The 19,212-nt window shown below is 37.3% G+C and overlaps 1 protein-coding gene across 1 annotated transcript in view; it reads right to left on the reverse strand.

Annotated features, from left to right (window-relative positions):
- Positions 1-19,212, reverse strand: part of FRK (fyn related Src family tyrosine kinase) — an 83,208-nt gene that overhangs the window by 41,821 nt on the left and 22,175 nt on the right. The window contains exon 2 of the mRNA XM_069487420.1: positions 5,579-5,700. Coding sequence (XP_069343521.1) covers positions 5,579-5,700 — 122 coding nt within the window. The remainder of the gene's footprint in view (positions 1-5,578; positions 5,701-19,212) is intronic.

The following is a 19,212-nucleotide window of genomic DNA, read 5'->3' on the forward strand; positions in this document are numbered from 1 at the left end:
TGAGAAGCACATTTTTACCTACAGTGAAAGAGTCACTCATAAATATAAATGAATCTTTGAATATGTAAGTTCAACAGGAAGGAGATATACAAGGTCAACATGAGAGGAGACACGCTTTTCCTAAGGAAGCTGCTGTTGTTCTCATTTCCTTTTGAATTGCCTTTAGAATTGATTTTTAAGGGATGCAGAAATATTTACAAATTTATAAGTTCATGGTATCACTCAGGTTAAATCATCTGTATTATTCAGAAAGTTGCTTCAGATAACTCTGCTCATTTCCAAGTATCAAAGCTGCCCTTAATGAACACATAATATTCTTTCTGTAAAGACAGTTCTACCATTTGTACAATACTTTGAGCGATGGTAAGCAATTACTTTGAAGGGCAAAACATTTACTTGGTTCTGAAAATTCCAATATATTTATTCTAAAATTAAATTGTCACTAGAGAGGCCTATCTTATATCCTCAAGAAGGAACTTAAACAGCAATCACAAACAACTATTAAAAAAGACCTTCATATTCCATGAGACCTAAATGTTCACTGGAATTAAATTTTATCATAGAAGGTACTCTGCTCAAAATCAGTAGAAACAAGTAAAAAACAAGTTTAAAAAAAAATGGCTACTTATATGTCCACCCACAAGGGCCTCCGACACCTCTGAGGTTATTTCCCTTGGTTCCCTCCCCTTCTCACTGTGAATCATCTCCTCCTATATACCTCATTTGGCTAAAGCCACTACCATCTCCCAATTACTCAGGTCAGAGATCTGACATCCATCCTAGATTCTCATTCCCCCTTATTTTACCCCATTCCTCATTAGCCACCAATTCCTGTCAGTTCTGTCTTCTAGATATTTCTCACTTCTATTCCCTTCTCTCCATTTCCCGTAACTCTGTCTTGGCTCAGGCCGATGTCTGTGGAGATAAGAGGACTACGTAGAAAAGGCTCCTGGGGGCTCTTTCTGTAATGCATGGCAAAGGGCCCACTAGACCCACACATCACCCCCAGATGAGGGGCTGCGCCTGAACTCAACTTCCCACAGGCCCCTGTGATTTCCTCTTCTGAGCACTAGAAGCTGCAACTTCCCATAGGCCTGAAGCACTTAGGCACTGGGCTGTGGGCACAACCCTGCAAAGAGTTGATACCTGAACTCAGACTGCTTAGCACCAAAGCAGCCTTTTTATCCCTGGTCCTACGGCCTCTCCCGTAGGAGAGAAGAAAAGGAGAGCAACAGAGGAGCCCTGCAGTTCCTGGGGACGCCCTGTGCTGGAGCGATGACAGCGTAGCCAGCTGAGTTAAAGTCTGGCCACACCTCTCTGCAGAACGCTGGACTCTGCTCATCTGGAACCTGTGGTTTCAGACAGCAGCCAGCAATGCCACTGTGTTTGCTTCTCTCACTTCTCCCCCAGACTATTGTCTATAAATCTCTCATCCATTCTCCACACTATGTAACATACGACCAGACCCATCACTTTCTGCTCGTAGAATGAGGTCCGAATTGCTCCACATGATATACAAGGCCCTGCACAGTCTGGCTCCAGTTTTTTTCTTTTCATGCTCATTTCCACCATTCTTCCCTTCCCAATCACTCCCTACACATACACACACACACACAAACACACACACACACACACACACACAGCCGCACTGTCCTCCCCCTTCCTACCACTCCACAAAGCACTAGATGTACTCACAACTCGGCTCACTTACATTTGCCAGACATAATCATTCCCCCTCAGCCACCTTGTAACACAAATTGATACAGAACCCAAATGCTCCCTTGTCAGTGAAACCGTCCCTGACTCCCCCTCAGAGACTCAGCCCCTGCCCTCTCTCTTGCCTTATAACAAAACAACTGTATTATGATTCTTCCCTAGCCTGAATTCAGGGACTGTGCCTTGCTGGTCCTGGCTACCCTTCGACCAGCAGAGGGCCTGGCACACAGTAGGCACGCTAAATGTTTGTTGAAGAAATATACAAATGTGTAAATAAATAATGTCAGCTCCTAGATGCATCACCCTGAGTATTACTGATGAGCTCTTTTGCCTTATGTCCTCCATGTAGTCATTTTTCAACTATCTTCAATTTGTTATTATTTGCTCTTGAAAGAGTTTCACTGAAAATGAATGCCGAAGCTCTACCACTCTGCAGGTTTTTTATATATGCAGAGTTGCCTGAATAACATCACAATATTCAATACAGACTGTCTTCTGAAAAACTCATCTGCAGATCAATTTTAGCCCCTAAAGTGCATTTTTCTTAAAGTATACTTTAAACAATAATACAAATGTTTATGGGGCACTAAACATCAAATGAATATTAATGGCAATAGCAACAATAATTTCCTTTAAAGTAATTGATTGAAGTCAAGAAATAGCCAAACCAGTTGACATGCAGTCAGAATTTGATATTTTTCATCAGAAAAACAATTCACTATCAATGACAAATAACAGTAGGGACACTAAAACTACCTGTCATGCATCTAATGAAGACAGATTCTCTGGCTAACACATATAATATGTAATATACAAAAGCGCTGTTGTAATTCACAGCTAATTAGTGTCTTGCCATTATGAGAGGTGTCATGGCCCTAATTCTCTTTTCATATCTACTCAGACCTCACAAGAGCAGACAGCCATGCAAGGATCACATCAACCCAATTAGTACCCACCCTAAGCTTGGGCTGCCATTTCTCGGAACCCACCCCAGCATCAATAAATCATGCTCCCTCATGAAGCTCTTCTCTGACAGCTGCAAGCCATTGCTGCCCAAGGAATAAAGACAATACTTCTAAGGAAAACTCATATGGGAAAGACAGAGATGGAACGGGGATATTATTTGCCTTCCTTTAGCAGCACAGCAGTCAGCAAAATAGAAGACCATCAATCTTGACTGATTAAGGAGACAACTGCACCACGAAATAAATCCATGAGAGGTGTATCTGAAGATGCTTAGTGATAATCAACAGTGAGCAATTGGGTTGTTTGTTTGTTTGTCTGTTTATGGATATATCAAAGACCTTTTTCTTTCCATTTTTCTCCTGTATAGCCAGCCTTACCTCTGGCTAATAAGAAAATTTTCCTTTCAGTGTAACATAATGGTAAGCATTTACTTTGTTCCCATGTGAATACAGAGCAATCAGATAATTTGTTTGAAAGACTCTAAATTGGTTGACTTCATTGAAAAAGAATCTGTAATGGTATGCTGTTCTCTACGCAAGGCCTACAAAGCTTCCTAAATCCACAGCAAGCTCTAGAGTATTCATAGTACATTTCAGCCAATATCCTTGTAATTTTGTTCTAAGCCTGCAAAGCTGTTTTGTTCCATAATATCCTACTTAGAGAGTATTCCAAGCAGTCACTGTAGCCTGAGCATTATTCAAAGATATGACTTGAGTAATTCTCCTTTTAGTTTGTTTTCTTTGTGGAAATATCATACTTCTATATTTTTAATGCTAATCAAAACATTTAGTCTAGGTTTTGGCTAAGTAACTGCCACTTAATTTGATATATAAATATTGTCAAAGGCAAATAAACAAACATGGATGAATTTAAACAAGGAATTCTCCTAAAGCTCTTCTTTTTAAGCATAGAGATTTCAAAAAGATTCAATTTTTTCCTTCTGAATATAACATTCTCATGGAAATCTTCAAATATTCAAATATTTATCTACAAGGATGTCTACCGTATTCTATTTTATAATAGCGAAATAATGAAAATGTACACAATATGAAATAGATCAAATAAATGATGATATACTCATAGAATGCAGTTACACGACTTCTAAAAATAATAGTGAAGAAGAATATTAAAGGACACACAAGAATGTTCACAAGATACTGCAAGACAGAAATAAGAAAAATGGAGCCTGGATCCATATCACACACACATATGTGCATATACCCAAATATATGTGTGTGTGTACACATATATATTTCATTATTTACAAGATGATCTCAGTTTTGTTTTCTGTGTATGGGGATGTGAGTGTATATTATATGTGTATAAATTAATACACTTATAGGTCAGGAATTTTTTAAAAGTCTGACAGGAAAGGTATTCTAATATTTAAAATGTATCTTCCGAAAGTGACATTTTAGATGATTATTCTTTTTTTTAATAGGCACTGTCCCCGAGGATAGATGATTATTCTTTAAGCTGTTCTGTTTATATAAAAATTTTCATATTTCTTCATAATCAGAAAAAAGTTATTATATAAAATGTTTACTTCTGCCACCTGAGTATATACAGCTGTCCATTGGTGTGAAGTCCCAGAGTAGGGGGGCATATGTTCTGAGTGGCTAATACTTATTCCATATCAGTCACTAAATATTTTGATTATCACCTTGGGTATAAGCAACATGTAAAAGGTCAGCGACACATCATACTTAGACACATTTTCTAACCTCTTATGCATGGAGCCAGGCATTATAGCATTGAAGTTGAATCCACACAATTCTGGAATATGATATTGACTCAGTGCCAGAATAGGCAGGAACTGAAGTATGGACCCTCAACACCACTGCCCTTGATTCTCTCCAGCTCTAACCCATCTGCCCTGGTATTTGAGACCACCAGATGTGTGGAAGGGTAGTAAGTACCAAGTGCACACAGCCTGGCCAGAGTTCAGGTCAGGTCAAAGTTCCCAATACATGTGGGCTCATGGCCTCCTTCAACATAGCACCGTGAGGCTGCCCTGACTTCCAGTGACCCAGATAGACACCATGAGGTACAGGGGCATCATGTTTAATAAGCATTTATTTCAGGGCAACAGGAATTAAGGGAAGCAAAGTCTCTTCCCCAATAAGGTTTACATCTAGTTGGGGAAACAGAACACATACTTAAAGGGGATGATAATACAAATGACAAGCCTAGACAAGCCTAGATCATAACTCGGCAATAAGAGAGAAAGTCTCAGATTTAGAGATGAACTAGTGTAGAGCCTTTAAGAAAAGACATTCTGCAGCATGGCAATATACACCTAAAAACACAGATTTTTTTAAAGCAAAGACATACATGTAGGTACCTATGCCTCTCAAAAGATATTTCTCAGGTCCCCTGTGCTGCTTTTTTCCTAGGGCAGTGTAAACATGTACTTAACTCTTAGGTGAAAAATTACATTTGACCAAATTGTACATGTTATGGGGTTAATTAAATGCATTTGCATTAAGCATTTCAATTCACTTTCTATTTAGACAAGTGAACTGCAAAGACAAGTGAAATGCAATAAGAAAAGAATTATATTGTGACAAGACGAATTTTGATAACAGTATAGTTTTTGCTTTTTGCTTATTTCCCTAAAAGGACCCTAGATAATACAAAAGTGAGAAAATGTAGGCAGATCCATATGTTTTCCACTTCATATTCAAAGTGCATTTATTTGAAACTGTTTATAGAGACTTCTAGCCATAGATAATATTTTTTCTACTGGTTTTGTATTACTCTTGAGTAGTTCAATAGATTTAATATTGTGAAAATAAGAAATAAGACAAATTTAAAATTATCATGTTCATGCTCACAAGTTCATAACTGCAGACTCTCAAACCCATACTTGAATCACACAAAATAATGTCCATACCTGAAAGAGAGAAATCCCCTTTCTGGCTTTCGCTTTCTCTGATTAGAAAGGCACCCGTCTGATTTGCTGAATAAAATAGTTGTTTTTCTGCATCTGCTCTTTTGATTGATCCAAAGAACCACCTAAAAAGAGAGATATGTAAACTTTAATTGACCAATCAACATTCATTTTTTAGGAGCAAGAAGCTTAGCAAGATAGTATTATAATATCAAAAACGTTTGATATTCTTTAGTGAAACTATTGCAAGTATAATGGTAGCTTCTGACATTTGAGATGACTTTTCAGATGTCTGTAATCCACACCAGAATTCATAAAAGAAAACTACAAAGCAGGAATTGGACTGATGCCAACTGCTATGTCCCTTTTTACACCTGCATTCTGTTTGAGAGGTCCTGTGCCTTCCCTCTATAAAGCCAAAGCACTAGTGTAGACCTGCCACATAAGCCTGCTGCATTCCAGGGAAGTATTAATATCTTCTTAGTGCCACCTCCACCTCTGGTCTTTCCCCTCTTAACCTTACCATTCCAGAAATCAGATACCAAATACGCCAGTTCATGAATGCAATCATCCCCAACAAAGAATCACAGGTCTTTAATATCAGAGTCTAAACCAATATGATCTAATAAGAGAAAGCTGAGAATGCCTGCTTTTCACAAATGACTCCTCCTCATAGGGCAATAGAGATGATCATAATTATTAAAGATATGAGGTAAAACATTTATCTTTTCAGGTATCATCTTTGATAATGTTAAAGATGATCCTGAATCAATGTAGCAGTCATTAGTGTAGTCTACCCGATGTTTCCAGCCTTCTGGGAAATGGTGGGATTATGCTAATATCTTTGTGTTCAGGCATGACCATGCAACTTATTTGCCAATGGGTTCATTCCTGAGGAGAAGCTTTAAATAGAAGCTCTAGGAACGAGCCTCTTTTCTGCCGTATTTTCTAATCATGGCTCAGCAATCATGGAAGTGTGGAGATAGAAACTTCCTGAGTGAGACAGACAGAGCAGAGTTCCGGATGACCTTTAATAGACATGAGAGGAAAAGCAGTCTTGAGGGAAAAAATACAGGCGGGGAGATGAAATGCAGGCTATTAAAAATTAACTCAAAATTTATTGACAGGTCATGAGTATTGGAGAATATGAGTACAGCAAGAATGATGCAATTGGAAGGAGGTTGAGGGGAAGGAACTGAAAAGAAAGAGAGACATTAACATGTAAATATTATCTTCTAACAAATGCAGGGTGTTTGGTTATCATTCTCCTGATCATCAAATTATAAATTATATCATATTATATCTATCAGGATATGCCAGGTCATCTTGGAGTAATGAACAACTCCAAATATCTTAGTGGTTTAAGATGAGAGAGTTATTATTTACTCAGCTCCATGTCTATTAAAGGTCATCTGGAACATGAAATAAAATTAAAATACAAGCCACAAACCTGGAGAAAATATTTGCAAGATATATAAACAAAAATAGACTATTCACATTATATTAAGACCTATGATCAGTAAGAAAAAGACAACACAGTAGAAAATTGGCATAGACTATAACTGGACAGTTCACAGAAAAGGAAAACCCAAATAATTAATAAAAATATGAAAAGAAACACAGCCTCTCTGTGCACTGGCAATTAGCAATATTAAGAATTTTGCATATAAAAACTACAATGAAATACAATTTCACACTTCTCAAGATTAAAAACTCTCACATTATTAGGTATTGGGGAAAATGTGAAACAAGAACCCTTACACAATGCTAGTTACAATATAATTTGGTAGACTAATTTAGAGAGAAATTTGGCACTATCTAGTGAAGCTGAATGTTTTTATACTACTCAATTTCACTTCTTGCCTATATGCTATATGTGCCAAGGAGATAGGCTATAGGAACATTCACTGAAGAATTCTAGCATTGAAAAATTCGAAACAACCTAAATTTCCATCATAGGAGAAGAGATAAACAGATTTAGTTATGTATACAAAATGGAATATTATACAGTAATTAAAACAATGGCCAGGGAAAATGACATGTCCTATGGTCCCAGCTACGGAGGTTGAGGCAGGAGAATTGCTTGAGCCCAGGAGTTCAAGGATAAAGTACACTATGATTGCACCTGTGAATAGCCACTGCACTACAGCCTGAGAAATATAGCAAGACCCCATCTCTAAATAAATAAATAGTTTAGGGACAAAAAATATTGAAAAAAAATGATATATACAATTGCAACAGCATTTATATGAAGTTTAAGCAAATGCATTTTTAAAAACTGTACCTAGTTTTATGGATACATGCATGCTTGGTGAAAGCTAATGGTTAAAGTACTCAGGCATTCTATCAACTCCATTTCGAGAAATGGCAAAATTTTTTCACATAATTATTTCAAGCAAAGAAGGAACATGGATCAAATATACTGATCAACTCACTGCATTTTTCTGATTCAAAGTGCATTGATTATGCACCAACATTAAAATATTTGATCAAAATATAAATATGTAAACCTTTACAAGAATTGTAATTTATCTGGCAAATTCAGAATTATGATCATATCTCCCATATCTCATTATCCTCAAGAATAAATACCTCATTATATTAGTTTTATGTACATACATTACATTTGATTTTGTATAATCAAGTCCATAAGTGATGTGTTTCCTGTGCCCAATATATGTATAAAGCAGTTTTTTTTAACTCAAATGATTAAAGATAGAGTAATTTTACTACATTTGGAGAGGAGCCCTACAGTAAATTTTTTTAAAAAATCCTTTTCTCGCTCAACAATTTTGGACTTTTATATAACAGATTGGTACAATCACTTTACAAAGCAAAGCACACCCAGTATTGAATCCACAGTAACAATGAAAGGGATATAAATATTTGACTAGATGCATCAGCTCACCTAATGCCTGAAATTTTACTTGGCTGAGCTCCGATCAGGAAATGAAGAATATAAACAAAAAATTGTTTTCTGGATGCAGTGGTATTAGAATGCCATCCTTCATACTCAAAGATGACGCAACTGCTGTGGATTGCAATCTCTAGAGCATGTGCTGCTGCAGAGACTAATGGGCCAACGATAGCGTGTTCCACTCTTTGCACATGTGAGAAGTGGTCCTTAATGTGAGGTCTGAAGCGTTGGCAGGACTGCCGTTCTCGTCAGGTCTACCATTGGGAGCCCTTGCTGCCTGTGTTCTGGAAGGACACATGCACCCCACACCTGGCTGTCCACCACGGCCAATTTCACCCTCTCTTTAAGCTACAGTTCTCGTGTGCCATCAACAGTGAGAGCTGAGAAGGAAACAAGATATCCTAGGAGGTGTAAACCATCACAGGGGAGTCATTTAAATCAGTGACCCCCAAAGTGTGGTCCCTAGATCAGGAGCATCAGCATCACATGAAAACTTGTTAGACATGGAAATTCTCACATCTCACTCCACACCTACTGAACCAGAATCTCTGGGGGCAAAGCCCAGCAATCTGGGATTTAATAAATTCCCCAAGTGAATCTGATGCATATCAAAGTTTAAAAATTACTGACATACAGAAATAGTAAACAAATTAGAAATTTACACAACACAGTTAGGAAAAAGTTCAAGTTTGGCACTTACATGTGAAAAATTATCTGGTAAAATGATAGCACACATGCATTTTATTGATACTTAATGAAAATAACCTTTATTACCATACCATACTATATCATGAAAAAAATCTTGATTAATAATAATGAAGAAAGAGAGGAGACCCATGATAACCTATGTCCTGGGAGAATGAAATGCTTCAATTAGATGAAAAAAGAACAAAAAAATACAATGCCTGTTTTGGATAAAAAGAGTATGTGATTGAAATCTAAAAATTTATTTTTCAAACATTTGTCAAGTGTCTGCTGTGAGTAAATTTCTGTAGCACTGACATAGAGAGATTTGTAAGGCATTACTGGAAAAAAAATGTAAATTGCAAAGTACTAGGAATTTTATAGGTCTATTTATATTTTAAAAACTACAAACCAAAAATTATATGTGCTTAATCTTCTCTGGAGATTAGTGAGAGGTGATAAAAGTGATGACAGAGGACTTTTACTTTTTATTCTGCATTCTTCTGTATAATTTGGATGTTTACAATAAGATATTGTACATCACTGTAAAATTTATTTAAATATAAAAATTAAAAGAGGTCAATCAGAAATATGCTACAAAAATCTACATGTTGTAAAGTTCTGGACTACAAACCTTGGCAGTATTAATATATACAGGAAAAACCCCAAAGGAATATGAAACAAGTGATTATAGAAGAGCAGTCAAACAGATAACAGATGGAAGATCCAGTGTGACACCAGGCTTTCAAATTTGAATGACTAAAGGATGATATGCCCTGCAACACTTCACGAGGAAGAGTATAATAACAGTTAAGAGCTGCAGCATCTTATTGAGAAAGTTATTTAACTTCTCTGTGCCTTGATTTCCTCATTTGTAAGGGGAATAATAATTACCTTGTAGCCTTGTTTTGAGATTAAGAAAAATAATGCATGTAAAGTGCTTGATGTCTAGGTACATCCATGCTCAATAATAGTACCTATTTTAAGAGAACTAATTGAGAGGAGAAACTATAAATTTGGCTTTAGACATGTTGGATTTGACATCATAACGAAATGAGAATGAATGTGTGAACATGACCTTACTTCTGTGTTTATTGACAGTTTCATCCCGAGTGACTTTTCTGTCCTGTCTGCCATTCTTAACTAGGACATGCTGCCACCAGGTGGCAGTAGACCGTTTTACTAATCCAAAAAGGCTAAGGAAAGCCGTTGTATGATTAACTAGAGGTTCTTTAATTTACAAAAAAGACAAAGTGAGGTCTTTTTTTTATTATTATTTCAGCATACTATGGGGTACAAAAGTTTAGGTTATGTATATTGCTCTTCCCCCCCCCCCGCCCGCCCCCAGTCACAGCTTCAAGCATGTGCATCCCCCGGACGGTGCGCGTCACACTCACTATGTATGTATACACCCATCCCCTCCTCCCTACTCCCATCTGCCCGACACCCGATTAATGTTATTCCTATATGTGCTCTTAGGTGTTGATCAGTGAAACCAATTTGATGGTGAGTACATGTGGTGATTATTTTTCCATTCTTGGGATACTTCGCTTAGTAGAATGGGTTCCAGCTCTAGCCAGGAAAATATAAGAGGTGCTAGATCACCATTGTTTCTTATTGCTAAGTAGTACTCCATGGTATACATATGCCACATTTTATTAATCCACTCATGTATTGATGGGCACTTGGGTTGTTTCCACATCTTTGCAATTGTGAATTGTGCTGCTATAAACATTTGAGTGCAGATGTCTTTTTTATAGAATGTCTTTTGTTCTTTGGGGTAGATGCCCAATAATGGGATTGCTGGATCAAATGGTAGATCTACTTGTATCTCTTTACGGCATCTCCATATTGCTTTCCACAGAGGTTGCACTAGTTTGCAGTCCCACCAGCAGTGTATGAGTGTTCCTATCTCTCCGTATCCATGCCAACATTTATTGTTTTGGGACTTTTTGATAAAGGCCATTCTTACTGGAGATAAGTGATATCTCATTGTGGTTTTGATTTGCATTTCCCTGATGATTAGAGATGTTGAGCATTTTTTCATATGTTTGTTGGCCATTCTTCTGTCTTCTTTTGAAAAATTTCTATTCATGTCCTTTGCCCACTTTTTGATAGGGCTGTTTGATTTTTTCTGGCTGATTTTCCTGAGTTCTAAATAGATTCTAGTTATCAGTCCTTTATCGGATGTGTAGCACGTGAAAATTTTTTCCCATTCTGTAGGTTGTCTGTTGGTTCTCATGACAGTTTCTTTGGCTGTCCTGAAGCTTTTTAATTTGATCAGGTCCCATTTATTTATTTTTGTTGTTGCTGTGATTGCCTTTGTGGTCTTCTTCATAAATTCTTTGTGTAGGCCAATGTCTATAAGAGTTTTTCCCAAGTTTTCTTCTAGAATTCTAATAGTTTCACACCTTGGGTTTAAGTATGTTATCCACCATGATTTGATTTTTGTGAGAAGTGCAAGGTGTGGGTCCTGTTTCAGTCTTCTACATGTGGCTATCCAGTTTTCCCAGGACCATTTATTGAATAAGGATTCTTTTCCCCAGTGTGTGTTTTTGTCTGCTCTGTCAAAGATTAGATGGCTATATGAGGATGGTTTTATATCTGGGCTCTCATTCTGTTCCACTGGTCTATGACCCTGTTCTTGTGCCAATACCAAGCTGATTTAAAAACCATACCCTGGTAGTATAGTTTGAAGTCTGGTAAATTAATACCTCCCATTTTGTTCTTATTGCCTAAAATTGCTTTTGCTAAACAGGGTCTTCTCTGGTTTCATACGAAGCGTTTCATCCCAAGTGACTCTTCTGTCCTGCCTGCCATTCTTAACTAGGACATGCTGCCACCAGGTGGCAGTAGACCGTTTTACTAATCCAAAAAGGCTAAGGAAAGCCGTTGTATGATTAACTAGAGGTTCTTTAATTTACAAAAAAGACAAAATGAGACCTTAAAAAAAAATAGTATTTATGCAATGTTACTACATGTAAACATTTAAATAATATATATATATATATATATATATATCAAAGTTTAGGGAAATCAACATGTAAATATATGTGGTACCTCCATTAACATTTTCTCATTTCATCCAATAGAGTCATATTCTGTCTTAGTGACTTACACAAGTCACTAGGTCACTTGCACTGGTACCTAGGTCACTCATAATTCCACTCAGATGGAGATAATTTCCTCTTATACTTTTTAAAGAGAAAACTCATTCCCAGCAACTGCTGGCTAAGGTTTACAGAAGTTAACATATAATTTCTTTTTCTAATGTCTCCCTAAAAACCAAGGCAACCGGCCTTCAAGTACTTTAGACAGAACCTGAAAAAATAGAGTCTTAAAACCAGTCCCAGAAAAAGACTGTATCCTTCCAGAAAATGTAGAAAGGAATGTGGGCAGATCAACCTGGCATAACCGGCCATGGGGAAAGCAACTTGGAATGACCCCTGTGGAAGCTCAGGGTCAGGTGTAAGTGTCTTTAATGTCAACAGAGTTATACATGTTATAATGGATCAAACCACCTATTGTCCTTACCAATGTGCTTGGGCGGCATCAGTGGCACTAACATTTGCAAAACACCTATAGTTTGCAGGCACACTCATAATCACATTTAGTCATTAATCATATCTAAATGAAAGGCTTGGACTCATGTCCCCCTTAAGCTATTGTGGTTCTATATGACTCACCTGCATCAATCTGTGTTTCAACATCATTCCCAGGAAAGCCTCTGTGAGAGTCTTTCCTGTCCAGGTAATCAGTTCCCTTCCCTTCTACAAAATCTCTTGGGCTCAGCATCCCCCTTGGCTTCCAGTAAGCTATTCCTGCCACTCTTTCCAACTCACACGGCATGATAAGGACAAAGAAAAAAAATGACGTTCATATATATTTTGTTATTCATTCTTTCCTTTCCATTTCCTCTACAATAACCTTTGTCCAACTCAACATCACCACTTGGATTATGGCAATATTTTACTACCCTTTCTCTTTAACAAGAAAAGCTTATATTTATACATCACGTCCAAGGAGCCAGGCACTGTTGCTACAAGTTTTACTGACATTATCTCAGTCTCTCCTCCTTGCTCCCACCATGACCACTAGATCATCCTCTCATCAATATATATGCATAAATAAGGGGGGATTTGCTTATGGAACAAGATCCCAATTAACCTGGAAATCCAGGCCCTCCACCAACTGCACACTAGTCATTTCTTCAACTTTACCTGCCCTGAATCAACTCTCTGCTCCAACTAAACACACACTCCTACCACTGTTCACGGTGGCATTACTTAAACTTGCCTGCTCAGAATTGCTGCAGTACTCAGTGAGTAGGCCTCTGGTTTGGCATGTAGCATATAAAAGCTAGCATGCTTATTTTATTTTTATTTTTTTAGATTATTCCTTATGTTCACTTGAGTCTGCAGACCTCCCTAACACAAGGACTGAGTCTGAGACAACTCCACATATTTCTGGCCCATCTGCCCTGTGGAGCTGACAACTAAACACCTGCTGATAAAACACTTAATACAGTGTACTTCCATGTGGGTGTAGTATATAGTCTTTGGGCTTATACTGAACATTGAACTTTAGATAATGCCAATGTTTTCATGTAATCTTTTATTTGTGCTTGCCACAAAGCTTACGGAAAAGCCTTATCTGCTATGAGCCAATCACAGCACAGTTTCTAATGTTAATTGGCCTTCGCAGATTCCGATCTGACCTCTCTGTTTCTCCCAGAGAATACTTGCATATGAATATAAAGATCAAAAATGAAACTGACTTTTCTGTCCTTCAACATACAAGCATATCAGGGCTCTACACATGTAAAGAAGGTATGAAAAAGTGACAATGTCACATTCAGTATCAGAGGTTTGGACTTGAGTCACATAAAATCCAGGAGTTCTGGTTCAGGCATTATCAAATGCCTGAGTCATTTGATAAAGCTTTTTTGTTAGTATGATTCACCTTTACAGTCATCATAAAAGGGGAATTTTGAAGGAACTTCTTTAGCGAGGAAGTAAGGTGAATTAATTTTTACTTTCCTCACTGGGGGAGGTGACTGAAAGAATCTGGTTATAATTTGAACCTATTTCCCTGAGTCTAGTAACCAAAAGTATGCAGTTCCTCATAAAAAGTTTACAAAGAATACCACAAGGTTCAGATAAGCATTCAATCACAAGGCATTTTCTGTTTCATAACCATCCCCAATATGTGTAAAATATTAATAAAATGGAAGCTATTATTGATGTCTCTTTTAAAATAAAAACAAAATGCATACACATATCATGACATTTCCAATCATCACGCCTGAAATACAAATGTAAATTTTAACCCATCTGCTTTGCTTTTATACGATATTTGTGATAGTATTTTCTCCAGAAACCAGAAGAATATGGGTTAGAGTTGAAAGCATTAATCATTAGTTTCTATCTTTGTCACATCCTTATGATGCCTGCGAAAATGCTGTACTTCACAAAACATCACAAATGTTCATTTCTATTTTTTATATGGACAAGCTTTCGAGCAGTAGTGTACTTCGTAAGGATTATACAGAGCACTAACTTCAGAATCGACAGCCTCACTTAGTTTCTTACACCACCCCACCCCTGCTAAAAAAATGAGTTATCTCCTCTCATGAACCATTTCCTTTCTCATCCCAAGAAGGAAAAATAAAAGAAATGTTTTAATTTACTTAATTCTAAATAATTTTAATTCCCAGGGTCATGAATGATATTATCTCATCCTACTTTATTTGAAGCACTGAGTATTTTTTAAAGATGTACAAAATATCTTGTTCCTTGAGATTTACCCTCATGGAAAAAACAAGACCAAATGTTGAGTTGAGTCAGCTAGTTGTCGGTGTGTATACCCACTCAAGAAGGGCCAAAAATGGCACACTTTGGACTTGGCAGCCCACTCTGCATTTCCTGGATCCAGGTTTCTCTTACAAAAAGAATAAAATGGGGATCATCTGTCTTATTTTTTCCTATACTAGAGGTGATATTCAAAATATCTTGTTGCTGATAGAGCACATGTACCCACGATCAGAATAGACACCAGCTAAACCAGGGGCTTATGTCTAAGTTTGAGCCACGGTACTTATCATTTTAACACTAAGTGATGTACTATGTCATCACTTAGCTTCATTAATGCTTTTATCTCAAATAAAATATTGTAAACATCTTGAGGTATCTTATCTTCTTATTACCTACAAGATAACAATTATATAGTCTTCTATGTGCTTCACATGCTGAAATATATTAGTAACATTAATTTCATACTAATGTTAAATTGTTTAGCCTCAAGCTGCCTCCTTACATGTTTTAAGTTTGGGCTAAAAGTTTCTTCATACATAGTGAACTGTAACCTAACTGGATGTGTAAACAGACTGCAATCTACTCTTGTACCAATCACCAAGTTTTGGGCAATCACAGGCAGCCGTGATTCAAACCGTGTTTAAATAAGGCAAACACTGAGCTCTAATCAATCTGGCTGTTTCTGTACCTCACTTCTGTTTTCCATGCATTATTTTCCTTTTTTTGTCCATAAATTCTCTCTGACCACGTGGCAGTACCAGAGTCTCTCTGAAACTATTCTGGTCCAGGGGGCTGCCCAATTTGAGAATTGTTCTTTACTCAATTAAACTCTGTTAAATTTGATTTGTCTAAAGTTTTTTTTTTTTACACTAACTATATGAAGAAAAGATGAAAAAGCAAAAGAAGGGTATATTACTTTTCCTTTGAGAATCTTAGAACATCGAGGCAGAGAGAAAAGACCACTTCAACTAAGTAATAAATCAAAAAGAAAATGATCAAAAATAAAAAGAGCATTTTATTGTCAATAGTATGTAGTCAGAGAAATTAACTATTAGCAGTAAGAAAGATGGAAAGCTTCTTAAAGAAAATACACTTTGAAAAGTATTTGAAAGAGATGAGAAATCCAAAGAAATGAAGGACAAAGGCACAGGTGAAGAAACCAACAAGGTGCTTGCGAGCAGATTGGTTTAATGGGCAATGATGTGCAGGAGAAGCAAGAAATACAGTTCTTTGATGTTTATAGGCAATTCTATGTGGAAACTAACTCTGTGGAAGAAGTAGATTTTTGGCAAAATTTGAAAAGTACATCTGGAGCATGTTAAGCTATTCCATTTAATATTTAACACAGCAGGGAATTTTAAGTCTTGAGCTCACCAGCAGAACAAGAGGAAAATGTGACTTGTTCCTTAAAAAAATTATTTAATGAAAAAATTTAAGAGGTGGAGGTGTGGAGGGTGGAAGCAAAGAAGAATTCTTCTAAGGGGAGAAACAAAAAGGGGAATTGATCAGAACTTTATATAAAGTGCCTCTGAAAGAAACTAACGTCTCCTTCAGTAAGGCTAAGTATTCTTTCCAGATTCACACAAGAGATAGTGACAAAGCCAAAATCACAACTTACCACCATGCAATTATTCATCATTCATTTCTCATTCAACAATTCCTCATTGAGCATGTTTTATGAAAATAATTATACATAAAATAGAAATAGTATTTTTAATTATAATTAAATGTTTAAGGTATGATTGTTTCACAGATATTTCTTAAATCCATATAAAAACCAAAATGTTTGGCAAATATACAATGCAGAGTAAAATCTGTACTGTCTAGTAGGATGACTATAGTTTACATTAGTCTGTTGAACATTTCAAAATAGATAGAATAATTCAAATGTTCCTAGCATAAAGGAAAGATAAATATTTAAGGTGATGGATATCTCAATTGTCCTGATTTGATCTTTATACGTTGCGTGACTGTATCAAATTATTACAGGTACCCTGAAAATATGTACATTTATTATGTATCAATAAAAAATAATAATTAAAAACTCTACTGTCTAATCTTAATCTATACACGGCACAAAGACACGTATATGTGAATGAGTCGATGTGTGTATATGTATGTAGCCGCAGCTACATCATAGATGTACAGATGTGTACTAGTTTTACTGCTCTTTGGGGGTTAAATTGAACCAACTGCCCCCGAGACAGCAAAGTTGTGAGACATAGAGTCTGCTAACGGTTAGAACAGGCACACACATTCTTTTTTCTTTCCTTTATTTTTTTTTAATAATTTGGGCCGATGCACCCAGATACTCACTAAGCATTGCTATGATTAATAATTACCAATAATAACATCAACATGAATAACTTAAGGTTATTTATAACCCATGTAAATGCCACCCACTGGACTTTGAAATAGTAGAAGCCAAACACGTCCACACGCAGCTTGTTCTCCTCAAAAGGAAAGCCAGAAACAACGGCAGAAAACACACCTTTTGTTTTCAGTGTCAACAAGCTATTTGTCAGGAAACAAAATGAAAACTCTGCCAGCACTGTTGGATTTTTCTGAAATCTGAAAATTAGTTTCCTGTTTGTTTTTGCTTAATGTTAGAGGAAAAGGCAGTTGCACAGAAATATTACAACCTCACTCCTTGAGACTGTTATGGGGAGAAAAGTAGCTCTACCTCCCTACCCCCCACACACACCAGTGCTTCCTAAGGATTAACTTCCTCTAGGGCCTCAGTTCCTAACTCCAGTTTCTCAAAAATGTCCCAGGAAGACTATGTTATGTACAAGACAAATACTCTGAGATAGCGCTGCTGTTGCTGTGGCTTCCCAAGGGCAGCAGGAAATCCTGAGGCAGGTAACCCAGGTAGGGCATTTTGAAAAGCACAAGCCTGTTTGGGGAAGGGAGGAACTTCCTCTTCTGCTCCTGAGTGCTGAGTCACCCTTTGTTCTCTCTGGTCCCCTCTGCCCCATACTGCCTCACACCAGATCTCACTCTCTTATTTCCAACCCATTCAGAACATTAAAAAGTCAATGTTGTGCAAAGTTTGTGATGAACAAAGCTTTAAGCACAAATTCAAATACATACCAGAAATCCCTGGTCATAGAAATTTAATGCCCTTTATCCGTAAGAGGAATTTCCCAAAACATTTTCTCTACGTCCAGGGCCCATTGCCAGCTTGCTAAGGCCCCTCTCCTCACCTTTCTCCTCCTTACCAGGCTTTTATAACAAAATCCTTCCTTGTTTTTGTATGCAGAGTAACTTGGTTTTCCACCCATCCCTCACTCCAAACCAGATTCTGGTCTCCCTCTGTGTGCTTATTAAACACTTATTAAATTGTTCTGCTCAGTAAAGGCCCATCTGCTCCAGGTCTTGAGTCTCAGCAGCACAAACAGCCAGAGCTTCGAAAAGAGAATTTTCTTTAGCACAAAAAAACCTTAGGCAGAGCACCTATCATGCCATTATTCATAGCAGAGGGTAGCAACAGAATTATGCATCCTCTCCCTGTCCGGAACAAGTCTATGTCCTGGAGAAGGGTGAAGGGCAGAGTTCCTTCCAGTTATATTTATGTTTTAAATAATACAGTTTATTAAAAGTATGAATTTCTTGAACTATGCTAAAATGTTTACTCTCTTACAAAGTGTCTTTGTTAAAAGGATATGCTCTAATAATATACAACGTAAATATTATTCATAAATAGCGAGTATCTACAGACCATATATGCCCTGCCTCAATGGCTGGCTGCCTTACTAATTAGCAAATTGCAATTAAATAATATTTCATTCCACAATTTTAGGGATACAAAGACTTTTCCAGTTACTAAAATACCATGCTCTTTGCCTGGGGTTGTTGTTTTTTTTTTTTTTTTTTTGAGACAGAGTCTCACTCTGTTGCCCAGGCTAGAGTGAGTGCCGTGGCATCAGCCTAGCTCACAGCAACCTCAAACTCCTGAGCTCAAGGGATCCTACTGCCTCAGCCTCCCAAGTAGCTGGGACTACAGGCACGCGCCACCATGCCCGGCTAATTTTTTCTATATATATTTTTAGCTGTCCATATAATTTCTTTCTATTTTTAGTAGAGATGGGGTCTCGCTCTTACTCAGGCTGGTCTCGAACTCCTGAGCTCAAACGATCCGCCCACCTCGGCCTCCCAGAGTGCCTAGGATTACAGGCATGAGCCACCGCGCCCGGCCAGCCTGGGGTTAATTTGAAGGGAAA

Source organism: Eulemur rufifrons, chromosome 15, assembly GCF_041146395.1.
Source record: "Eulemur rufifrons isolate Redbay chromosome 15, OSU_ERuf_1, whole genome shotgun sequence".
Lineage (NCBI taxonomy): Eukaryota > Metazoa > Chordata > Mammalia > Primates > Lemuridae > Eulemur > Eulemur rufifrons.